Source organism: Salmo trutta, chromosome 29, assembly GCF_901001165.1.
Source record: "Salmo trutta chromosome 29, fSalTru1.1, whole genome shotgun sequence".
Taxonomy (NCBI): Eukaryota; Metazoa; Chordata; class Actinopteri; order Salmoniformes; family Salmonidae; genus Salmo; species Salmo trutta.
The window spans coordinates 31289557-31315346 of NC_042985.1; the positions used below are offsets into that span (position 1 = coordinate 31289557).

A 25790-nucleotide genomic window follows, 5' to 3' on the forward strand; every position below is an offset into this window, starting at 1 on the left:
GTGGAATCTAGTGGAAATCCAATCGATGTGTCGAAGTCAACGAACAGTACTGATTTGGGGTTTCCACTAGATAGCACATCTACAAAGTCAAGGGACTATATCGTAAAAGATCACGAAGTTAGCTTTTTGGTCTTAATTTAAGGTTAAGCATACGGTTAGCAGTGTCGTTAGGATTAGGTTTAACATCTGATTTGTGGCTGTGGTAACTAGACGACCCTGATTTTGTCACGACACCACCAGGCATCTGACGTTTTGCCACAAGGTCCACGCCACACACGAGTCGACAGGAAGCTAACGCAAAGTTAGCAATGGCAGTGCACACGAGAGAAGCAAAATTAGAATGTCACAAAACATTTTCCTGATTTCCCAAGCAAAGGAATACTTTTCAGGTAGGCCGTGAATGATAGATTACCGCAATAAGATTAGCTAGCTAGCGCTACATTGATGTGCTGAGTTACCTAGCTAGCCATCTTCGCAATGCTAGCTCTCTATTCCAAAGAACATGCATTCTTGTAATACTATTTTGTAGTAGCTAGCTAGCTCTGTTGACAGGCTGGATAGAATATATATTTTACAAGGGGTAGCTAGTTAGATTATGTATTTCAACAGCTGTGAATATGTTTGTGTCTGTCACACAGAGACATCTGTCCAATTCTCAAAAACCCGGGTGCACTGACGGCAGTCATCGATCTTTTTGAGGAAAGTGAGGCAGACGCATCCCCAAGTAGCACTGATTGATGCTGAGTCCCAATGGCTGTGCTTTCGACAGGAAGCCCAGTTTGGTCATTTGACCAATCAGATCTGAGAAAGATCTGATGTGAAATAATCAAATGACCAATTGTCGGAAAAAAATATCAGAATTGGGCAGCCTGTGTATAAGAAGCCCATGTCACCCAGTCATATGCAGCTGCTGTGGAACTTTAACATGAGAAGCAATGGGACTGGAGCATGTGTCACCGAGAACACCATGCAGCTCCCCAATTCGTTTGCTGTCTGGGAACTAGTCAATTCTGAGCTCTTTGAAGGTTACAACTGCAGCTGTCATTTAACCACATATTTCCTTCAACACCATGGATTGTCACTGTGTTCTAACAGTGTGATCAATGTCCTGTAGGTCTGGATGCTCAGGGATTTCTCTTCGGATCCCTTCTAGCCCAGAGGTTAGGAGTGGCATTTGTGCTGGTCCGGAAGAAGGGAAAGCTCCCAGGGCCTACACTGTCTGTGGCACACAAACTGGAGTATGGAGAGGTGAAATTGGCTGGTGATGACCGCTGTATTACCTCCTCCACCTTTCTGTCCTTTCATATCACAGCTCCAAGCCTCTGAAAAGTACATGTGTATTGGAACCTACTATTTTTTTATTCCTTTTCAATTAATATTCCTTCATCAGGCTGAGGTTGAGATCCAGGAGGATGCAGTGGCTCCAGAACAGAAAGTGCTTCTCATCGATGATCTACTAGCCACAGGAGGTGAGGCATTTCACTGTTCATTGGGTGTATTTTGTACAAATAAGTGGACAGTATGACAGATAAAAATATATATTGATTTAACTAAGGGAACAGTGTTTCACTGGCATTACCCGTCTTTGTTTCGATGATAATGCCTCCATATTACTCAGTAGTAACTTTCTCTAGTGTTTGTCAGGAACCCTGAATGCTGCCTGTGAGCTCATGGAGAAACAGAATGCGGAGGTAATGGGCTGCATGGTGGTCATTGAGATCCAACGGGGTTGAAAAGCTGAAGCCAAACACCCTCTTCTCCCTGGTGTAGTTTTGAGGTCAAAACAATTCCAAATATTCTACTCAACTGTAATGGAGATCATTTTTAAATAGGAATGCTTTGGAAAGTTTACCTATGCACTATAAAGCAAATGGCATTCATTTTCTAAGTATACATAGTATGGCTGTGACGGTCATGGAATTTTGGAAGACTGTATTTGGCCAGCCAAATGACCACGGTCACTGTAATAAGTTTGAATAGCAGCAACTACAAAAAATATTGTGTTTTCTCCTCTCCTCCACTCCTGACTGCATGTGCCGCCATATAAATAGAATGGGCGTCCATATTCAAGACAATGATGGCATAATGCGTGAACTGGCAAAAGCAGGAAGTGTACCATAGAGAAAGGCAAATTGAGGATTTACTCTGCCAAAAACCATTCCACATGAGATGAGCCCTTTTTTGTATGAAACTCTGTCATCAAAGAAGCCTCATGTAATTCAACCAAGCCACTTATTCTTACGTTGGTTCAAAATACCACCCAGCGTCCCACTGCTGGCTTGCCGCTGAAGCTATGCAGGGTTGGATGACCAGATGCTGCTGGAAGTGTTGTTGGAATGCCAGTAGAAGGCACTCTTTCCTCTGGTCTTAAAAATCCAAATCTCCCAGGGCAGTGATTGGGGACATTGCCCTGTGTAGGGTGCAGTCTTTCACATGGGATGTTAAACGGGTGTCCTGACTCTAGTCACTAAAGAGCACATGGCACTTATCGTGAGAGTAGGGGTATTAACCCCGGTGTCCTGGCTAAATTCCCCAATCTGGCTAACATACCATCACCTAATCATCCCCAGCTTCCAATTGGCTCAATCTTTCCCTTGTAACTATTCCCCAGGTCATAGCTGTAAATGAGAATGTGTTCGTAGCCAACGTACCTAAAATAAGGGTTAAATGATTGCAATGTGGCATTACTACTTTGAGAAACTTAGTTTTGCCGGTTATGCACACGTATCTGGCTTCATTCATTGAGGACATGTATTTCCATTGTTAGAGCGGTCACAGCTATCTTGTCAATATAATAGATATTTTGTGTACCCAATGTGCTGTTTTGTTATGGTTTCATTACCATCTTCCTCCATAACTGTCAGTTGTGTGCTAGCCCTAATTTATATGCATTAAGTATCAATGTCTAAAGGTGCCTTTTGGTAATTAATTACTGTGTACTGGTGCAATTGTGAGGCAGTCATTTTGTCAATATACTTGGTTCACCATGGCTGGCTCATTGTGCACTACATAGAACCTGCTTGATGGAAATCTGTGTGCAAGCAAAAACAAAAAGGCAACTTGTCATGGGTAAAAATCTATTTACTCCAATGCTAGTGTGCATGTAATACAGCTTTAAAAAAAAGGATTAAACACAGGGCAAGTATATTAAACCTGTCCGTGAACTAGAAAGCTTTTATTACAAAAATAGGACAACTGTCAGTAGAATACTACCGAATCAACCAGAAACAGTCTCCCACAAAATGAGTCAATGTTAGAATCATTGAACACAGCATTTACACACAAAAATATGCAAGGTTATTGAATTGGAAAAGTAGTTTAACTTGCTTTAAAAAGGTAAATAAACCAGCCCTGCATTGTCCAATCACTGAAAGACTTAAGTCACAAATTGCATTATATACCCAAAGGCCAATATCTGAACTCAAATTACACATTGAAAATCATAGCAGTTTCAAAGCCTTTCTTCCTCTTTGGTCTTCTGCTTCAGCTTTTCCAGTACCACATTCAGGTCCATGGTCTTGATCAACTTGAGATAGAAGTCCTTTCTAATTGTGTGAATGGTAAGCCATTCAGGAGTCAGTTCTGCCAGCAGACGAAGGTGCAGCTCCATTTCACCTAAAAATGTCAGTCAATGTCAGAACTAATGCAATGAAATCCAAGGGATTTTTTAAAAGCAAAAAAAGATCTAGGATTTCATATCAGGCATTTCTTCAGATGGCTCACCTGTGCTCAGGGCAGAGCGGTAACTAGAGATCATCCGGTTACAGGCCACCTCCATGATCAGTGCAGGTTTCTTCTCTGCCACAAAGACGTTACGCAGGATCCGAGCCAGCTCTCCCAGCCGTGACATCATCACAAGGCGCTCCTCCTGCTGAGGGTTCCGGGTCATGGCAGCTTGGAGCTTCTGAGCCTCCTTTGCTCTGATCTATAACAAAAGAGGGGTCAGTCCCAGTCCTCACTGCATAGGTCACACTGTTCTACATACACACATTTTATCATTTGTCCTAAATCAAACAGCAGGGTGACCTACCCTCTCCAGCAGGGACTGAGACACCCCTTTGAGGGCACTGGGAGTTTCAGCAGGAGCCACAGGAGTTCGTGGAACAGGCTCTTGTTCTTTTACACAGACCATCTCTGCAGTCTTCAGAGCCATGTTGGCCAGCGCTTTCTCCATCTGCAAACAGCGAAATGGTTAATACCAAACAATGCAATTGATATGAATGACCTTTAAACTAAAGCCCAATCAAATCAAGGTTTATTCAGCATGTACAGTTTACAGCAAGTATAAAACATGCAGTGAAATGCTTACTTGCATGCTCCCACAGCAGTGCAATAAAATAAAGTAGAAGTACACAATAGGATATACAGTATAAGTGACGAATATGCCATTCCAGTATGACTTCCTACAAATATAAAGTGGATAGTGGCAACTGCTCAGCCTCCGACCGCAAGGTACTACAGAGGGTAGTGTGAACGGCCCAGTACATCACTGGGGCCAAGCTTCCTGCCATCCAGGACCTCTATACCAGGCGGTGTCAGTGAAAGGCCCAAAAAATTGTCAACGACTCCAGCCACCCTAGTCAGACTGTCCTCTCTGCTACTGCACAGCAAGCGGTACCGGAGCTCCAAGTCTAGGTCCAAGAGGCTTCTAAACAGCTTCTACCCCCAAGCCATAAGACTCCTGAACATCTAATCAAATGGCTACCCAGACTATTTGCATTGTCCCCCCTCCACACCACTGCCAGTCTCTGCCATCTATGCATAGTCACTTTAATAACTCTACCTACATACTACCTCAACTAACTGGTGCCCTCCACATTGACTATACTGGCACCTCCCATGTATGTATGTATGTATGTATGTATGTATGTATGTATGTATGTATGTATGTATGTATGTATGTATGTATGTATGTATGTATGTATGCATGTAATTTTTTACTGCTGCTCTTTAATTACTTATTACTTTTCTCTTATCCGTATATTTTATTTTTAACTGCACTGTTGGTTAGGGGCTCGTAAGAAAGCATTTCACGAAGGTCTACACCTGTTGTATTCAGCACATTACTAATAAAATTTGATTAGTGTTGGTCACAGTTGATGTTATATAGACAAAACAGCAGTGTTAACTGTGTGAGTGTGTGTGGTGTAAGGGTTGGAATGCAGGACAGACCAGTCAGTAAATACCTTAGGGTTCATCATGGAGCGGGCCTTGTCCAGAACCTCCTGGGCAGTGGTTAGCTTCTCAGCTCCCTGTGGGGGCTGGGGCAGCTCACTGGGCAGGACATTGGGCACCTCATCCACATTGAAGCGAGGGTGCCAGCGGGTAAGCTTGTCATCTGGGACTCTAATAGGAGGATTCAACTTGGCAAGGAACGCCTAAAGACAACAGATACAGATTGGTTACCAAGTCAGGTCAACTCAAAGTATACAGCTAGAGAATATTCTCTCATAAATGGTGCCTACCTTGTGGTGCACTTTCACAATGCTGATTAGGTTTTGATGGAAGACACGTCTCCTCTCTAACAGGCGGGAAGCAGCCAGCACTGCCTTGCTTTTATCTGAGGAACAAAAACAGATATTAGGAGAAAGTCAGATCAGCAGTTATTTAAATACACTCATCTGTGTTGAAAGAATACAAAGCATCATGAGACCTCCCCCTCACCAGCTTCAATGACAGGCTCCACTGTGAGCTGGTAGCTAGACTTCTTCACTGTAGCACTGAAGGTAGGAATGTTTCTCTCCTGGCGGAAATGGTAGGCAGTAGGATAGACTGTCTTAATCTGGCCCACATGGGTCTCCTCAAAACGCCTGTGAAATTCAAAGAAAAAGTAATGAATATTTCTGCTGCTCCTTCCCGTGGATTTCTACTTATCACCCAATTAGATAATTAGAGTTTGCGCCATACTTGCGCATCATGTCCTGGACACCCTGCTTCACTTTGGCAAAGGTAACAGTCTCTGAGCGGTTGAAGAGCATTCCCACTATGGTGTCCATGCTACGGAACATTCCAGCAAGCAGTTTGTACTTGAAGGGCAGGGTGAGGCCAGGGGGAACATCCTGGGCAAGAGTATGGTACCGCTGATAGGCTGGGAGCTCATCTCTGAAAAAGAGCATATTACAGATCAGGACAAAGGATTAGTTATAATCAAAGCCACTACAAAAGCCTCTTCAAATAACACCGTTTCCCAACAAAGACCCCTAAAAAGGTAGCAGAACACATTTGCACTAAATATCACTATTTTGAGCTTCACCCACCCTGGCTGAATTTAAGGATGTCTAAAACTGAAATACTTGTTTCATCCTCACCCATCCTCAGTTTGTGGCTGATTCTTTTCCTCAGTAGATCTGGCCTCTGCCAACCTCTCCTTCTTCCGGTGTTGTGCCTTAGCAGCAAGCTCTTTGACACAGGCTAGCTTTGTCTTCAGGTCTGGGGCAGTACCAGTAGAGTCGGGGGCCGTAGAGGGCAGGTTCTCAGCTTGCCGTGTCTGGCCCTTGATCTTCTGAAGGCGGAACTTGAGGGCCGCAACATCCTCTTTGGAGAAAGTCTGATGAGGTAGAAAGACAATGCCATCGAAACATTTATGAGGTTGCTGTCCATTATGGTATGACTAAAGAGTAACTTGATTAGATAAAATGAAACATTCTCACATAGAATTTAATTGTGGCCAGGTGTGTAGACATAACAGTGAAGAGCAAAGGTAAAAGCATAAGCCACTGTACCTTGTGCCCCTCTTTTGGTTTTGTGCTGCCTTGAACAGGTGGTTTGCGCGTTGGAGAATTGTTGGCACTGCGATTAACTAAATTCTTTGATTCTTTATCAACAGGTAGTGGATAGGGTACCTGCGGGACATCTTTAGCCAGAGGGTGGGTTGCCTGGTAAAAAAAAATTAAAAAAAGGATTTAGTTGTGACTTGTAAATATTCAGCCCCCTTCCCAATTTGCCTTCAAATTATTTAGCCAAACATCCTGTCTGTGAAGTCTTTTGTGTCTAGCTAGCTAACCATTCTGGACCAGACTTGCTAGGTTGTTATTTCTAGCAATAGAGGTCGCCAGCTTGTAGCACGAAAAGCTGTAAATGTGTTAGTTTATGACTATAATATCAGTCAGTTAACATGACCTTTATTAAGCCTTTGTGCTTGTTTTGATTGGCCTACATGAAAGTGGCGTTAGTTGATGAAGATTGTCTTAGAACAACACGTAGTTATAAGATTTGAGCCTGTGTTTACCACACAGACCTTAATTTACGCAGTTTAAAAAACAAACACTAACTGACCCCATAGGCTTTGGCCAACGAGCCATGGCGGCCTACGCAAATGCGCCATTGTTATGCCAACATTACCTGTTCGTCGTCTTTGACGAGAATCAATTTCTTCCTGACCGACTTCTTAACAGCTTTAACCGGCTCAGGACTTGTCCCTGCAGCGATGGCGTGTTTATTTGCTTCGATCCGAAGACGCTTCTTTGCTGTGCTATGTTCAGCAGTGGTTGAACATACAGCTGATCCAAGATCGAATTCAGCTTCTGTAGAGGTCCTCTTGGGAGTTCGAGGGCTGGAGAAAAGTGTTTGTTTTTCCGAGTCGGTCCTCGCCAGCACAGCAGACACGCTCTCCACCTTATCGACCGAAGTCGCCTCGTCAATAACCCTCCAAAACTCATCTTGTACACTGTTTTCAGAACATGTGGATGTTGAAGTCTTTATCATAACATTTGTTGTAGGTGCCGCATTCTTGCCTTTCGACCGAGTTGATCTTGCGCATGGCTTACTTGTTACAGTGTCCACAACTTGCGTTTTATTGCCATCACCATGCGCAGCCCCACCAGCATCTTTCTTTCTCTTGACGTAGAAATCGGTGACCCGCGCCTGAGACATAATGATGTCAACCTAGAGCCACACAATTCTCTTCTGGTCAGGAAATACGACTGGCCAAACGATAAATAAATTTCAACTCAGCAGCTTGAGCCACCGAAGTTTATATGAAGGCTTGATCAAAGTCGCTATGACCGGAACATGCAAGACATTTTCGCGCGAAATGGACACGTGACCTTCATAAGCCCCACCCTTCTCCCGCCCCGTTTCAAAGAGATTTGTTTAATGATTGGCCAGTGCATAGTACATCAACTCTGTTTTTTTTAACGAATCAGTTGTGATAAATCTGTATAAAAGACAGTACAGTATGTAGTTTAGAAACTGTTTTGTGATTGAGGGAATTCTATTCATGCCAGTATTAGCGTTGGTTGCATTTGATTTGGGCCGGGCTGGTTTAGGATAATTTGCGCAAAATTTTAGAAGCATTAAAGTAGGTTGTGATATTTAGGTTAAGGTTAGGATAAGAGTTAGGATTAGCTAAAATACAAAAAAGCTGTATCGCATCTAGACATTACCGCGTGAGCCAGGTGCTCGGTTCTGTCCGAAGGCAAAATCCGCTCAAAACAAAAGTGACGTAGGTTAAACACGTGAAGTAATGAGTAGGATTCTGTGTTTTCATGTGCAAAGGTGATTGCGTTTTATAAAAACGATTTATCTGTCTTGCCAATGAAAACTAGTTTGAAAATTCAAACATAGGCCATAAATGATTCTGAACGATGCACCAGTTTAATGGAATCCCTTCATTGGATCAACATGTTGCAATCCCTCATGTATAATTTGTATTTGCATGCAGAGAAAATAGTAATTTTTTTGTCAATGCTATGTTATTTCTATATTTGAGTTGGTGATGGTTTTCTATCTGGCCATGTACTTTTGAGTTTATTGTAGATAATGCATTCTGGATGTCTGTGAGTTAGAGTGATTATCTGACTGGTTCCCTTTTTTTAATGGAAATTGTTTGAAGAGGGTTTTCTCGATGTTTCAATTTGTATTTGTGTGTGTGTGTGTGTGTGTGTGATGAGTTGCGGTGATGCCAACTTAGCAATTTTGTTGCTAGATTTAGCAACTTTTCAGACTACCCTGGCTACCTTTTTTTCCAAACAGCACCTAGCAACAAATGTAGCTACTTTTAAAAATGTATTTGTAACTTTTAGCAACTTTTGAAAAGTGACTCAAACGCTAAAATGCACGCATTGTCCCTCTAAATTACACAAAAACGATATTTTTCTGTCACACACTCAGTCAAAACACACGTGACTGGCTGCAAAAGTGCATTGTGAGTGACGTCAGCAGCAGGCCAGCAGCAATTTCAGCAAATTGCAAATTATTGTTGGCCGACTGCAGCAGCAGCAGTACGGGTTCGACGAGCCAAACCCAATGAATATAGTTGGTAACGAATGTTTGATCTTGAACAGAACTTTCATCAATCAACAAGTTTCAATCAAAATTGTACAGAAAAGAGTGGGAGTCTGTACCTGAACAAATGTCAAATCATATTTTTTTGCCAAGATGGCCATTCAATTTGAGTAACGTTATTGTGTATTCTACGTAATGACGCAGTTTTATGTTATCACGCAATAACATCACAACGTAATTTAGCAACTTTTAGCAACAAATCAACCTGCCTCTAGCAACTTACCCTGAAAATTAGTTGGCAACACTGATGAGTTGGGCTTGGTGTACCGCTAGAGGACGCTAATGATTTACCAGACAATATTTATTTAAAAGATGAAGAGTCAATTTCAAGCAGGTTACAACAGTGTGAAACCTTTTCAAAATATTACCGAGTACGAGTTTTCGGGTGTATAATGTCAAAATTCATAGACTACTGGTTTACTGCGCAGTTAAAGTAGGGTTATTTATTAGCATGTTGCTGTAGGAGCGTCAAATAGCAATATTTCACTTATAATTTCCTGCCATAGGCTAAAGTTTGTAAGTGTCATGTGTCAACGCAAAACAACAACGTGCTCTTTCAAGTAGGAAAATCGCAGGCGATGGTGCTGACAGTGAGATCTTCAAACATGCGTTAACTATGATATAGAATAGCTGAATGGGCTGAAAATGTATTCGTTTCTTTCGAAATTACCATACATTAATTGGGTATGCTTGTGAGATAGTCTTCCTCGTGGACATGTTGCTTTCGAAAACACCTTAAAATAGTTAGGTTATGAAGAGAGAAAAAAAAATTCTGAGGAAGTGCCAACCCAGTGAGAGTGAATTGGATTTACAGCGATTGAAAGAACAGTTCAACTGTTGCAGTAGGCCTACTGGTGAATCACTTTTTCCATGAAGATATTGCTTTACATGGAATATTCAGTCCAAGGGGCGGCAAGAGAGGAGAGTTGTTTCAATACGGGAGAGCTGGTAGTTAGTTTTGTTTACAATTTCGTGCGAATACACTTTATATCCCCGAAATGTGAGGTGAAGATGTCTTGTGGATTTACAGAACAAGAACCTCAATAGATTTCATTGGTCCACTACTCAGGAAACTTGAAAAAGTTTACTTTTGGAAGTCATATGTCTGCCTAGTGGAATGACCGCACCGCTTTATTTTATCGGTTCAAAAGACACTTTGAAAACCATGAACAATTATTGCGGACTAGGTTTATTAAAATTAATTGGGTGGAATTTAACGTTCCGTCGAGGAATGTCAGCGGGACTGTAGACTGGAGCTAAGCAGTGCATTTGGGACGCGCGCTCATGGAGCTTCAGGTGGTATGTGGACTGCTCTACTGCATTCTGTTGCCGTCGTTCTTGTTAGCAGGTAAGATGTCAGGGTTTCCATTGTGAATTGAATTAAACCAGAATTCTATTTTAGTGCCCAATAGGCCTAAATTATTGATATTATGTTATTTTGCTACATATTCAATTCGCATGTCATGCTATATTATTGATTGTTGTCTAGTTTTTAGGATTTTTCTTCATGTCATTTCGGGAAAGGGGTGGGCTACAATAAAAACATTTACAGCCTACACTGACAAATCAAATCAAATCAAATTTATTTATATAGCCCTTCGTACATCAGCTGAAATCTCAAAGTGCTGTACAGAAACCCAGCCTAAAACCCCAAACAGCAAGCAATGCATGTGAAAGAAGCACGGTGGCTGGGAAAAACTCCCTAGCAAAAACTCCTGAGAAAGGCCAAAAACCTAGGAAGAAACCTAGAGAGGAACCAGGCTATGAGGGGTGGCCAGTCCTCTTCTGGCTGTGCCGGGTGGATATTATAACAGAACATGGTCAAGATGTTAAAATGTTCGTAAATGACCAGCATGGTCAAATAATAATAATCATAGTAATTGTCGAGGGTGCAACAAGCACGTCCGGTGAACAGGTCAGGGTTCCGTAGCCGCAGGCAGAACAGTTGAAACTGGAGCAGCAGCATGGCCAGGTGGACTGGGGACAGCAAGGAGTCATCATGCCAGGTAGTCCTAGGGCTCAGGTCCTCCGAGAGAAAGAAAGAAAGAAAGAAAGAAAGAAAGAAAGAAAGAAAGAGAGAATTAGAGAGAGCATATTTACATTCACACAGGACACTGGATAAGACAAGAGAATACTCCAGATGTAACAGACTGACCCTAGCCCCCCGACACATAAACTACTGCAGCATAAATACTGGAGGCTGACAGAATGACATAGATCACATAATTTGAAAATTGTAATTATTTCTGTATGAATAGGATTATTATGGATTAAGTATTTGACCTCCCTCTTTTGCACAGTGGCCCAATGAAAATAGGTTATACTTCTTTCTCTGCTTGTCCTGTTTTCCCCAGTTCAGATAGACTCCAGTGAGTTCTCCTGATTCATCTGCTGTTTATTTAGCAGACACTCAGGCCTGGCTTCCTTTCTACATAAGGTTTTAGACAGGACCTCTTCCTGTTATATATATATATATATAAAGGGTTCCAAAAGGTTTCTTTGGCTGTCCCCATAGCATAACCCATTTTGGTTCCAGGTAGAACCCTTATTGGTTCCATGTAAAACTTTGTAGAAAGGGTTCTACATGGAAGCCAAAAAGGGTTCTACCTGGTACCAAAAAGGGTTATCCTTTGGGGACAGCCGAATAATGCTTTTAAGTTCTAGATCGAGTGCACATTCTAAGAGTGCACACCATTGTTCACGCTCCATTCTGTGTCTATATAATGGTAGGATGCTGTGCCACAGGAAAATGCAAGTGTGAATGGTAGTTTAAATGAAAAGTTGGTTTATATTTGAAGCTTCAAGTGTAGTAGGCCTATGACTTGGTAAATTAACTGAGCACATTGTCCCCCACAGGTAGACCTATTAGTATCATGTAAGTGTTTTAACAGGAAACTGTCCTCTTCAGTTGTCATCTGTAAAGATTCCTTTCTATCTCAGCCTTCTTGTCCCTGAAACGTTCCATTCCACCAGCCAATTGTAATGCGCTAAAATCCAGCTATTCTCCTGCTGGTCTTACTAGGAACTCTGTGGCAGGTATAGATATTGTTCAGACTGTTGACAGGAGACTGCTAGAAGATGTGGCATCTCTTGTCACATGGGTTCTCTGTGGCAGGAACAGAAAGTGTCTTGCGAGCCTCCTTACCCGTAACACGTGGCCAACCAATCTCCACTCATTTCCACATTGGCTGCAACTGTTTCAATCTATGTCTCACCCACACGCCTGATTTATTTTTTTCCCCCTTTTTTGACTGCATAACGTAGGCTATGTTGCTAATGTTGCTCTTCACATGTGGTTTAGCAGTTGCAGGGCTCAGCATACATGTCCTCTGTTTTTTTTGTCAGTAAGATCTGTTGGTGCTCGTCTGGATGCAGACTGTAACCCTACCATCTTTGTGGTCAATCCAAGGCTGGAAGGTGCACATCACTGAGGGCAATAAAAATGCTCCCGACAATGGGTCATCCTGACCAGTGCTGTGTTCCACATAAGGCCACATAGGACCTGTTTAATCAAGACCACATGGTTGGCTGGTGTGTTTACTACTACCGTTTGAAAGTGAGACAATGAGAAGATAATGAACCTGTATCTTAGTGGAATAAAGATTTTAGAACAAGGTGGAATATAACAAACACAATAAATCAAATCAAATGTTATGTCACATGTGCCGAATACAACAGGTGTAGACCTTACCATGAAATGCTTACTTACAAGCCCTTAACCAACAATGCAGTTCAAGAAATAGAGTTAAGAAAATATTTACTAAATAAACTAAAGTGAAAAAATAAATGAAAATAATATCAAAAAGTAACACAAGAAAATTACATAATAATAATATACAGGGGGAACCGAGTCAATGTGTGGGTGTACAGGTTAGTTGAGCTAATTTGTAACGTGTCTATGCATAGATAATAAACAGCGAGTAGCAGCAGTATAAAAACAAAGGGGCGTGGGAGGGGGGTCAGTGTAAATTGTCTGGTGGACATTTGATTAATTGTTCAGCAGTCTTATGGCTTGGGGGTGGAAGCTGTTAAGGAGCCTTTTGGTCCTAGACTTGGCGTTACTGTACCGCTTGCCGTGCGGTACCAGAGAGAAGAGTCTATGACTAGGGTGAATGGAGTCTTTGACAATTTTTTGGGCCTTCCTCTGACACCGCCTAGTATATAGGTCCTGGATGTCAGGAAGCTTCCACTATATTCATTTGGAAATTTGAAGAAAACCTGGACTTGTTTGATGCAAGCAATCAAATATAGTTCAAATAATGACATACTGCATCAATGATATTTTCTACTCACACAAACACACACTTGTGTGATAACAAACACACACTTGTGTGATATGAACTCTTCCATTTTGGAACACTTCTGTATGCCAGTCGCGGCACAATGATATAAAAATGAAATGTTCCGTGCTGGCATCGCCTTCCAATACTGCGGTGTAACCTCCTTTTATAAATGTACATTTTTAATTTGTACATATATTCCCATTGGCAATGTGAATATAAATCATTTCTCATGCAAAACCCCATTTAAATGATCAGTGAGTGCCCTTTCCTCCAATGATGCCACACTGTCTTTGACAAACAACACTAGGCAATCAGTACTGTAGAGGCAATCAGTGCTCGTTTAATGACAATACAAACCCAACTCAGTGTCCAATTAAGCAGCTATCAAATTCTATTTGTCACATGCGCCGAATACAACCGGTGTAGACCTTACAAATGCTTACTTACAAGCCCTTAACCAACAATGCCGTTTTAAGAAAAATAAGTGTTAAGTAGATAATAGGTAAGTGTAAAAATTAAGAATTAAAAAAAATAGTTAAAGAGCAGCAGTAAAGTAACAGTAGCGAGGCTATATACAGGGGGTACCAGTATAGAGTCAATGTGCGGGGGCACAGGTTAGTCAAGCTAATTACGGTAATATGTACATGAAGGTAGAGTTAAAGTGACTATGCATAGATAACCAGAGAGTAGCAGCAGCATAAAAGAGGAGAATGGAACATGGGTCCTGTGCTGTGTGAGGATAGTTGTGTGTGTGTGTGTTAGGTAAAGCTCATGTAATAAACATGGGGGGCGTGCAGTGAGTCTGCTGCATTGGTCTGATAAACCGTGCGTTTGATTCTCCAGCTGGGCTACATCATTTTAACACCTGTAGCCTGTCAAAGGCCTCACGCTCCAACACAGCTTAAATACACCCATTAACTAGAACGATGCTCCAAACACTGTTAACGTTACACAGCCAGGAGACAGCCAGTGTAAACGCTGCAGATTTAAAATAGGCATTTTCACTGGAACGTCACTTTTTTATTTTAAATATATTATTTTCAATCTCTATCTTTTGATTCAACTGGTTGAAGTGTAATTCTGTTGAAGAGCTGTTTGAGAATGTAAGATAGATCGAGTCTATGCTAGTTCTCCTTTTTTCCGGTGCCAAGGATAGATTTATCTAAGTTTTATTTGGCCCACACACTGCCATAAAGATGAGGTATAGTCAGTGAGATGTAAACCTGCAAGAGGCCTATTCTAGGGCCTACTCTGGGCTGAGACTCTGCTTCTATAAGAAGAGAATGTGAGAAGGACATGACTGGCAAAGTGGGTGAGGAAAATAGTTCACCCTCAAGTCCTGGTATGCTGCTCGTTACCTCATGTTCGAAGCTATAAACAGTATGGTTGGCCTGTTCGCTAAATTGTGTGAGTACATTGCATTACCTCCGTTAATCCCATCTGTTTTATACCTAATAAGAGACAATTATGCCCAATCCCAAGAATGAATGGGGGTGGGCTTACTGGGCTAAACTAAATCACAGATGTGTCTGGTGTGTTTTAGTGTTTAGAGATTCACAGTGGTCTCACAGCAAGTTTTGGAATAAAAGGTCTATGCGTGCGTGCGTGCGTGTGTGTGTGTGTGTATTCATGGATGCTAAGGGAAGCCAGGCTTCCCCCCCAAAAATTACCAAGGAAAAAAAGAACAATTATTTTATATGTATTTCTTTCCTCTCTGTTTCATAATTTTTCTGAAATTCGTAAGAGGCTGAATGCATCTCACCGATTAAAGCATCCGAGTGAGCGAAACAGTGCCCCTCGGTCTCTGTATGATGCTGTCTGGTCCAAAAGAGTATGACATTGTTTGCCCGCCAGTAGTATTAAATGCAAGGGAAGCCAGCAAGCATTTGGCCTACCTTGATTTAAAAAAGTATAAAATAATAGCCAATCAGCAATGAGCTAAACTGGGTGAGCTCAACTGTAAATGGGCCTGGAGCACCAAAAAAAGGTGTTATGGGAAGTCAGTTTGGATTTGGTGTCCCTCCTATCAAATTGCATTGAGAGCATATGTCACTGACAGAAACAACTTGAATTGTTGCGTGTTGTTGTCCTCCGGTGGCCCTTTCCTGAATTTACCAAGGATGGAGATAGGGATTTGGTCTTGTGGTTTTACTTAATTCTCCGTACTGGCCAATGATTATAACGGCAATTCTTATCCAACCATTAATTTATACACTGCGCCCCTGGCCTGAGAGGATGGAAGTTCAATATGTAGCTAGATGTAGAAGGCTAATGTTAACTAGCTAACTTTGCCCATGAAAGCAAGCATTTTAGCCAGGTAGCCTAGGACAACAAAACTAGAAGCGTGTACAGTATGACGGAGTGATAGACCGTTTCGTCAACATGAGAGAGAAGGATGGCATTGGCGTTTCTCTACATGTAGGGTGAGTCAACATGTTGTTTTCTGCTTGCATGACCACACACACACACACACCCACACACACAAATCAGAGCCATGGACAGCCACATCATATTTAGCTTACGTTGATTGGGCTAAATTGTTTTTGGTATCTTTTAGTTGTGACTGTGTTAGACTAAGCAGAGGTGATTTGATGATGTTGAAATGGTGCTGGAATAGTGGAGGCAGCTCCTGTTTTCTCTGCGACTTGCGATAACTCTCCGTGGTTCTAAATCAATAGTTGTTTAGTAGTCCGAAAATGTCATAAACATTAACTTGCTTGACCATGCTGTAGGTCACGTAACTGTTTGTTACATGCAATATGTTTTCAATTTATTCTGCCACTGTGTCTTGTTATTGTCTTGGCCTTAAGGCCTGTATATCACGGACGCACCGCTACTTGTTTGTGCGTGTGTGTGTGTCAGTCCGAGTGAGTCAGCACCAGTCGAGGCGGTGGAAGCAGCTTTCACAGTCTAGTCTGAAATGTGACACAGGCCTTGTGGTGAGGGCAGGGCTCCATCCCGGCTCATCTAGCTCCGCATTAGAAATGACCCGCAGGAGGCACGCCTGTTGACTGGAGCCTGCAGGCAGAACCACTGCCCTTAAATTACCTTTACCACCGAGACATTGATTGCGTAGCCCAAAGCCAGGTGTTTGTTTTACTATGTCCTGGACACAGAACCACAGTCAATGGTACTGCAGCCGCCCCCCCCCACAAAGTCAGGAAGGAGGTCGAGCCAGGTGAGCCCAGCCTGCAGCTCCAATGTTCCACCTACAATGGAAAGGCTTTGTTATACACTTAACACAAATATAAACGCAACATGCAACAATTTCAAAGATTTTACTGAGTTACAGTTCATATAAGGAAATCAGTCAAATGAAATAAATTCATTAGGTCCTAATCTATGAATTCCACATGACTGGGAATACAGATATGAATCTGTTGATCACAGATACCTTTAAAAAAAAAAAAAAAAAAGCAGGGGCGTGGATCAGAAAACCAGTCAGTATCTGGTGTGACCATCATTTGCCTCATGCAGCGCAACACATCTCCTTCGCATAGAGTTGATCAGGCTGTTTATTGTGCATTATCATGCTGAAATGTGAGGTGATGGCAGCGGATGAATGGGGCGGCAGGTAGCCTAGTGGTTAGAGCGTTGGACTAGTAACCGAAAGGTCGCGAGATCGAATCCCTGAGCTGACAAGGTAAAAATCTGTCGTTCTACCCCTGAACAAGGCAGTTAACCTGCTGTTCCTAGGCTGTCATTGAAAATAAGAATTTGTTCTTAACTGACTTGCTGAGTTAAATAAAGGTTAAAATAAAAATAAATGGCACGAAAATGGGTATCAGGGTCTGCATTCAAATTGTCATCGACTAAAATGCAATTGTGTTTGTTGTCTGTACCTTATGCCTACCGATACCATAACCCCACCGCCACCATGCGGCACTCTGTTCACAACATTGACATCAGCGAACCGCTCACCCACACAATGTCATAAACGCTGTCTGTCAGCTTTCCGGAGATGGTTTGTGCAGAAATGTTTTGGTTGTGCAAACCCACAGTTTTATCAGCTGTTCGGGTGGCTGGTCTCAGATCATCTTGCAGGTGAAGAAGATGGATGTGAAGGTCCTGAGCTGGCGTGGTTACACGTGGTCTGCAGTTGTTTGGCCGGTTGGACGTACTGCCAAATTCTCTGAAACGACGTTGGAGGCGGCTTATGGTAGAGAAATAAATATTCCCTTATCTGGCATCAGCGCTGGTGGACACTCCTGCAGTCAGCATGCCAATTGCACACTCCCTCAACTTGAGACATCTGTGGTGTTTTATGACAAAACTGCACATTTTAGAGTGGCCTTTTATTGTCTCCAGCACAAGGTTAATCAGCTTCTTGATATGCTACACCTGTCAGTTGGATGGATTATCTTGGCAAAGGAGAAATGCTCACTAACAGGGACGTAAACAAATTTGGGCACAACATTTGAGAGAAATTAGATTTTTGTGCATATGGAACATTTCTGGAGTCTTTTATTTCAGCTCATGAAACATGGGACCAACACTTTACATGTTGCGTTTATATTTTTGTTCAGTATACATGAAGGCAGTTACATGTTCATGTATGTTAGTTTGAAAGTTGAATCCAAGCATGTCATGGTTTTCCGTTACTCAGTGGAGTTTATTTTGTGAATAAACTGAGTGTTGTCATTTCCACTAGCTGTAGCTACGGCCCTCTGTGTGTCTCGACCACACCCAGACGTTCAGACTGTTTACCATGGTATTGCCATGGTAAAGATGAGTGCCATGGCAACATCCTGAGACGAATCTCGTGCTTCCACCTTTTAGACTGGCAAGTCAACTTCTCTAAAAGTCAATGTCACCAGTACAACTAAATAGAACGTCCTATGTCTTCTTGCATTTACTAAACTTTGAGTTTGATGATTCATAAAGCGAAGAAATTCCAATATTCATGGGAAAGTTGAGTAATGTGCAATAGTCTCACTGCTGATAAAAGGATGAACTAAGACTTTTTTGCCAAGTACAGACAAATCAAATAACGCGGTTAGAGAATGCACAACCTGCCATAGATGCCACACTTCAATGTGCTTATTACTCCCAAATGCAGTAATGTGTTCCACATGTAACAGTTTAGCTTCCGTCCCTCTCCTCGCCCCTATCTGGGCTCGACATTTCACATCGGTAACACGCACACACACAGTCCTGAGTGTAAATTTCCTTTCCATCCCATGTACGTTAATCTTGGAGAATTATTTGTATTTTTATTTAACCTTTATTTAAGAATAAGGAAGTGAAAGTACAGGGGATACCTAGTCGGTTGCACAACTGAATGCATTGAACTGAAATGTGTCTTCCACATTTAACACAACCCCTCTGAATCAGAGAGGTGCGAGGGGCTGCCTTAATCAACGTCCACGTCATCGGCGCCCAGGAAGCAGTTGTTGTTGGGGGTTAACTGCCTTGCTACTGGGGAGACAATTCGGTAAGTGTTCTGTGCACTGTGCATGGTGTCTGTCTTTGGGGCAGTGATAAGAATGGCAGATGGGTCACACTTTGAATGTGTATCAGCTGTGTCTTTTTTGTATTTTTATTTAAATGTTATTTTAAAGACCAAGGTCTCTTTCTCAGATGAGCACTGTATACCCATCAAACACATCAATATACACTATATACATTAATATTCACATCAATACACTAAAAGCTAAATGCAGTCATTGAAAACAAACACATTCTTCAGTAAAAAGGTCCTCAATCAGCCTTTTGAATTGCCCTAGTGGCACCAATTCGTCCAACTTTAGAGAGCCTTGGAGATCATTCCACAAGTAAGGTGACAAAAAACTAAGAGCAGATTTACCTAACACAGCAGAGATAGACTGGATCTTGAAATCTCATATGTCTAGTGCAGTATTCACAACAAAGACTGAGGAAAACCCCTGTATGATTTAATTAAGATACTCAACTATTTGAAGAGAGGAGAAGAAAAATCTGTTTATCATTCAACCTCACACAATGTTGAAGTTTTCTTATTTTTAAAAACTCATAGTGAGTGAAAATTGAAGCATTTTCAACCAGAAACGGGTGTGTCGGTTCTATGACTTTTGCTCTGTGTTTGGATGATGGCCATGGGTGTGAATGGCCGGATCTTCATGTGTTCCCTTCCTCTGGATGTTCACGTTGATATTCAGTATGTCACATCCTGTTTGTTAGCGTGCTCATTGCTTAAGCTGCAGGTTTAACACACACAACCTGTGTGTCACCGTGGGCACAATGACCTGAGGAACTACAATGATCTCATAGCTGCTCTACTAAAGAGAAGTTGACGCAGAACACTGATGAACTCAGTCTTGTTAGGTTAAAGGGTGCTGGATGATGAGACGTTGTATAGTCTCTGGGTGAGTAATAGTCTGGTTCAGATGGTGGTGCACTTAAGAGGCTATAACCGGGCCTGTGCAGCAGAAGTGGTTATCAGGCTGTGCCAGAACTGTGGGGGAGTCTATTGACTTACTGTCCTCCTAGTGCACATATGTACACTATATATACAAAAGTATGTGGACACGCTTTCAAATAAGTGGATTCGGCTACAGTATTTCAGCCACACCCGTTGCTGACAGGTGTTTAAAATTGAGCACACAGCTATGCAATCTCCATAGACAAACATTGTCAGTAGAATGGCCTTACTGAAGAGCTCAGTGACTTTCAACGTGGCACCGTCATAGGATGCCACCCTTCCAACAAGTCAGTTCGTAGTATATCTGCCCTGCTAGAGCTGCCCCGGTCAACTGTAAGTGCTGTTATTGTGAAGTGGAAAGGTTTAGGAGCAACAACGGCGCAGCCGCAAAGTGGTAGCCGAATCCACTAATTTGAAGAGGTATCCACATACTTGTGTGTATATATAGTGCATGTCAGGGTTTCCAAAACATCACAAACTGACAGGTAAACTGATAATCACACGTCACCACACAAATCCTGGTTTGAGCTCTCTCAGTGTCGAAGTTTGACTGGGATCCAAGTGTGTCTAGAGAAGAAAATAAGGCCATGGCTTTTGTGTTGCCTTTAATTAATAGCTGAGATGCTTATGGTATGTTTGTAAACTCTGACTTGAAACATAGTCACAGCAGCATTCTGGAAAGTCACATGCCTTTGGTTGCTGTGCTTTGTGAAAATTAAATATAGACAGGAAGGAATGCTGCTCAGCCAGAAATACCTAAGTCGGGAGGAGGAAAGACAAAAGTTCTAGCTACGTATGTATTTAGGTTAAATCTACCCTCAAATTCATGGAGAAAGTACTGAAAGTTTCCATCCCATACTGATGAACTGCCCCAGTAGTTACTGAATCATGAAGGGGACAGTTCATTATAACTGCGAAGATCCACTTTCCCGTGGTATTCTTGCAGATGAACCCAAAACACTTCTCACGACTATAAAATCAAATGAATGATGAAAAACGTCTGAAATTTGAATTACCGTGATCATATATTTTTATCTGTGGGTCATTAATAACTGTAGGATGTGATCAATAGCGTTGGAAGACCAAAGTGCAAATTGGCCCCAAGCAAGTGTATATTGATCTGTGCTATAATCAATTACCAAAATGTATTCAAACAATGCCTGAGATGCATCATCAGTATTGTTTGTCACTAAGTTTTGTTCCCTATGAGCAATTGATCAAGTATTTTATCACACCAAGTGGGACACATTCTGACCAGTGTAAGTATTCGGGAAACACTGAATTAGCACTGAGTTTTCAAACCCTGAGGTGCAACAATGCGATAATTCCAGGAACGCGTTGCCAAGCAGACTAGACAGACCAGACTTGGGTTTGGTAAGTCAATGGGAGAAGTGAAGAATGTATCCTTATTTTCTCGAATTATAAAAGCAAAACCTAGATTCGAGCCGATCTCTTAAGTATCTGAACCTGTCATTACTACAACCTCGTGAAAGTGATAAACTGACACGTTTTTATTTTTGTCAAAGACAATTTTATATTGAAGGAGTGCGTTTGGTTTGACGGCCTTCACGTGCGCAATTCGGCGCGCCACGACCGTTAGACCTGAGGAAGTGTTTCTGTGCTATGCTAGCTAATGTAGCCATAACATCGACTACAAGTGTGATCAGGAATTTTTTGGGGGACAATCAGTTTCTGCATATCTTCATTAGGGCAGCGGTTTACCTCACTAATCTCTTTCTCACACACACACACACACACACACACACACACAACACACACACAGCTGTGAAGGTGCTGTCATGAGTGTCCTTTGACTGAACTCAGACATAATCCTCCATGTAGGTGCTGCTTCTGTCAACATAATTGGATTGAGATGAGTGGGAGGAAGTTGAACTTCACAACACATAGTGCCATAATCATAAACACACTGCTTGAGCACGCAATTAAATGCTATTACTCACACATTTATCTACAGTACTTAGACTCAGTCAGGGAAGACTAGCTTCTCTGCTAGGCCCCAGAACCACTCTGTATGTTAGGTCTGGAATCTGACACCAGCCAGCACCATCCAAACTCATTACTGTTGAATTAACAGTGAGCCAAGGACCGGTGTGGAATTGGCCCGGCTTCAGAGCTTTGTCTTTCAGGCCTCAGTAAAACATGAAAGAGATGGAGGTTACTCTTTAAATGAGAATTTGACTTCCCACTGATGCCTCTGGCTGACCGCTAACCAGATAACAGACCACTGCTCTGGCCTTGTGCTGGCCAGCCACCACAGACATGGGAGTGCTAAAGCTCTATTTAATGAGGAGCATGGAGCTGCAATGTCCAACACCTCTTGCGGTCACACAGGCCCTCATTTAGATGTGCTCAACTAGCTGGCTGCCTGGGGCTGAGGCTGGCTGACCACGGCCAGAGAGAACCCTCTTGGATATCTAGGGCATTGGGCAGAGCTGGGTCTGCAGCCAGGCCAACTGCCCATAGGCCCAGTGGTCCAGTCCCTCCAAGCCAAAAGGATATGGCACAGTGTGTGTGTGTGTGTGTGTGTAAGGGAGAGGAAGTTGCGCTTCCTCATCTCAGTGAGTTATTTTATGAAGAGAATAATTTGAAATTGAATGGGATCTTTAAGCACTTACAAATTTGTAACATGTCATGTGAATTGCCTGAAGAACAAACACAGTACCAGTCAAAAGTTTGGACACACCTACTCATTCAAGGGTTTTTCTTTATTTTGACTATTTTCTACATTGTAGAATAACAGTGAAAACATAAACTATGACATGACAGATGGAATCGTGTAGTAACCAAAAAAGTGTTAAACAAATGAAAATATATTTTAGATTCTTCAAAGTAGCCACCCTTTGCTTTGATGACAGCTTTGTACACTCTTTGTACACTCTTGGAATTCTCTCAACCAGCTTCATGATGTAGTCACTTGGACTGTGTTTCAGCCAATCAGTTGTGGTGTGATAAGGTAGGGGTAGTATATAGAAGATAGCCCTATTTGGTAAAAGACCAAGTCCATATTATGGCAAGAACCAGCTCAAATAAGCAAAGAGAAACAACAGTCCATCATTACTTTAAGACATGAAAGTCAGTCAATCCGGAACATTTCAAGAACTTTGAAAGTTTCTTCAAGTGCAGTCGCAAAAACCATCAAGCATTATGATGATAACTGGCTCTCATGAGGACCGCCACAGGAAAGAAATACCCAGAGTTACCTCTGCTGCAGAGGACAAGTTCATTAGAGTTAACTGCACATCAGATTGCAGCCCAAATAAAAAGTAACAGACACATCTCAACATCAATTGTTCAGAGGAGACTGCGTCAATCTGTCCTTCATTGTCGAATTGCTGCAAAGAAACCACAACTAAAGAACACCAATAATAAGAAGAGACTTGATTGTGCCAAGAAACACGAGCAATGGACATTAGACCGGTGGAAATCTGGCCTTTTTGAGATTTTTGGTTCCAACCGCTATGTCTTTGTGAGATGCAGAGTAGGTGAATGGATGATCTTCGCATGTGTGGTTCCGACCGTGAAGCATGGAGGAGGAGGTGTAGGGGTGCTTTACTAGTGACACTGTCTGTGATTTATTTAAAATTGAAGGCACACTTAACCAGCATGGCTACCACAGCATTCTGCAGCGATACATCTGGTTTGCGCTTAGTGGGACTATAATTTGTTTTTCAACAGGACAATGACCCAAAACACACCTTCAGGCTGTGTAAGGGCTATTTGACCAAGAAGGAAAGTGATGGAGTGCTGCATCAGATGACCTGGCCTCAACAATCACCCGACCTCAACCCTATTGAGATGGTTTGGGATGAGTTGGACCGCAGAGTGAAGAAAAAGCAGCCAACAAGTGCTCAGCATATGTGGGAACTCCTTCAAGACTGTTGGAAAAGCATTCCAGGTGAAGCTGGATGAGAGAATGCCAAGAGTGTGCAAAGCTGTCATCAAGGCAAAGGGTGGCTACTTTGAAGAATCTAAAATATAAAATGTATTTTGATTTGTTTAACACTTTTTTGGTTACTACATGATTCCATATGTGTTATTTCATAGTTGTGATGTCTTCACTATTATTCTACTATTCTCTTGGCATATAATTATTTTTGACTTGTGAGCGATACTTTCAAAACTACTGGCTGAAATGATACAACACCTTTTAATAATACATCTTTAAGTAAGATGATATTACAGTTGGTTAATTTATCTGCTTGGCAGGCATCTCTTTTTTTTATGTAAAACTTTTCCATTTAATCTGACTTTCACCACCATTCTATAGCTTCTATTTAGGATATAGCTCATAAAAACCTGATTTGATTAATTGAAACTGTTTTAATTAAGTGGTGATTGTTTGATATGAGAGACATAACACTGCCTGTGTTCATAGTTATGAATAGTGGACATTGTGTTATAGCTTGCTGCTGAGTCTGAGCCATATGACAGGTGAGCCATATGATTGCTGAGGGGCCCTAGGCCCATGGATAGATGACACATTTGAAGTGTCTTCTCACTGTAACTCAGCTCACTCTCTGGTTTCCAATGACATGTAAGTGAGTGATACACTTATGGGGTTAAGGTCTCACTATGATCGTCCACTCCTTCTCATCTCCTCTTCATGGGAATGAATGATGAGCATTTCAACAGCTCTAAATGCAATTCAATGTTAAGCTATTTTAGAGGTGTCAAGCCAAGTATTAGGCTGTCTGTTGCAATGGAAAGGATGTGTCTCTCTAATTGCTCTCTGAAAATGTAAATCGCTAAATCGAAATATTTCATTTGAAATTAATACCTTGATTTACCTTGGGGTTTCAAGGTGAAAGCTCTGAGGTTAAGGGCACTAGTTTGGATAATATGTAGTGTAGGTGCTCCTATGTTTGTGTGGTGTGATTTACGTCAGTTCAAACGGCATGGGTAATGCCGGCATGTTCTGTCCAGTCATGCTTATTCTGCTTTCTTGGTTTTGAACCTGATGGAGGCTCGTCTGTAAGGAAATACTGTAGGGAAATGTAGTTCCTTTTCTGAATTTCAAAAGAAACTGTAGAGTGGTTTAGTTCTCATGTTGCACTTCAAACTGTATCATCACTTCTTACAACCGTAACTAGGCCATATGGCCTAGAAAACTCCCAAAGAAGAAATTACAGCCAAGTAAGAGCTACAAGCTAAAACTCACACCATTCAACATGTTAGATTATGCTTCTCTGTAAGCATTCCTCACACACTTGCCCTGACAAGCCTTGTGCTTTTTACTTTCCATTCCTCCAGTAACGGGATTACAAAATGCCTCATAATGACCCTGATCTCCCTGTTTGTCAGGCATCAGATGATGATGATAATGATGAGAGGGGCAGAGTACAGAGTCAGAGAGAGGGCTGTGAAGTGTTAAAGAGCAGGCTGCATGCTGAGATGAGAGCTGGGCATATCAAAACGCTTTCTGACATTTACGACAGGGTCCACATTCTGTTCTTCACGCTGAATGCTGCTTTTGTTATGGGCCATTTTATGGAAAATTGCTTCCTCGTGCCGTCGCCTGACTGCGCCGCTTGAGTTCTGGATCTGAATTGAGGTGGTGGTGCAATATCCTCCCCACACATGCTCCCAGAGCCTCCGCTGCCTTTACTGTCAAAGAGAGAATGAGAGAATGAGGGAGGGAGTGAAGTGAGAGTGACGGTCTGTTCAGGTTACTTGGCTAGCGCGTTATCTTCTCGGGCCACATGGCACACACCTTTGCTCGCTGTGTCCGTCAGGTGGAGAAGTCTCCTACAGATGGGTGGAGAGTGGTGTTCATTTTGATCCTTTAGAACAGGGTGATAGAT

The 25790-nt window shown here is 42.1% G+C and overlaps 2 protein-coding genes and 1 pseudogene across 3 annotated transcripts in view; 2 read left to right on the forward strand and 1 right to left on the reverse strand.

The window, feature by feature from the left end:
* Positions 1–119: 119 nt before the first annotated feature.
* Positions 120–1996, forward strand: LOC115167742 (adenine phosphoribosyltransferase-like; annotated as a pseudogene).
* A 1067-nt stretch (positions 1997–3063) lies between these two features.
* cdt1 (chromatin licensing and DNA replication factor 1) lies at positions 3064–8035 on the reverse strand. The gene is made up of 10 exons (XM_029721777.1): positions 7342–8035; positions 6723–6875; positions 6309–6547; positions 5908–6102; positions 5665–5810; positions 5466–5560; positions 5187–5378; positions 4031–4174; positions 3724–3925; positions 3064–3615 (listed from the first exon to the last, which is right to left on the reverse strand). The coding sequence occupies exons 1-10, from the start codon at positions 7870–7872 to the stop codon at positions 3452–3454; spliced, it is 2061 nt and encodes a 686-aa protein (XP_029577637.1). The 5' UTR covers positions 7873–8035; the 3' UTR covers positions 3064–3451.
* A 1619-nt stretch (positions 8036–9654) lies between these two features.
* LOC115167386 (piezo-type mechanosensitive ion channel component 1) overlaps positions 9655–25790 on the forward strand; it is a 73352-nt gene continuing 57216 nt past the window's right edge. For both annotated transcript variants that reach the window (XR_003870483.1, XM_029721778.1), the window contains exon 1: positions 9655–10633. Coding sequence is in view for 1 of the 2 variants with exons in the window: in XM_029721778.1 (XP_029577638.1) it covers positions 10570–10633 (64 nt within the window). In the remaining variant the exon portion in view is untranslated. The remainder of the gene's footprint in view (positions 10634–25790) is intronic.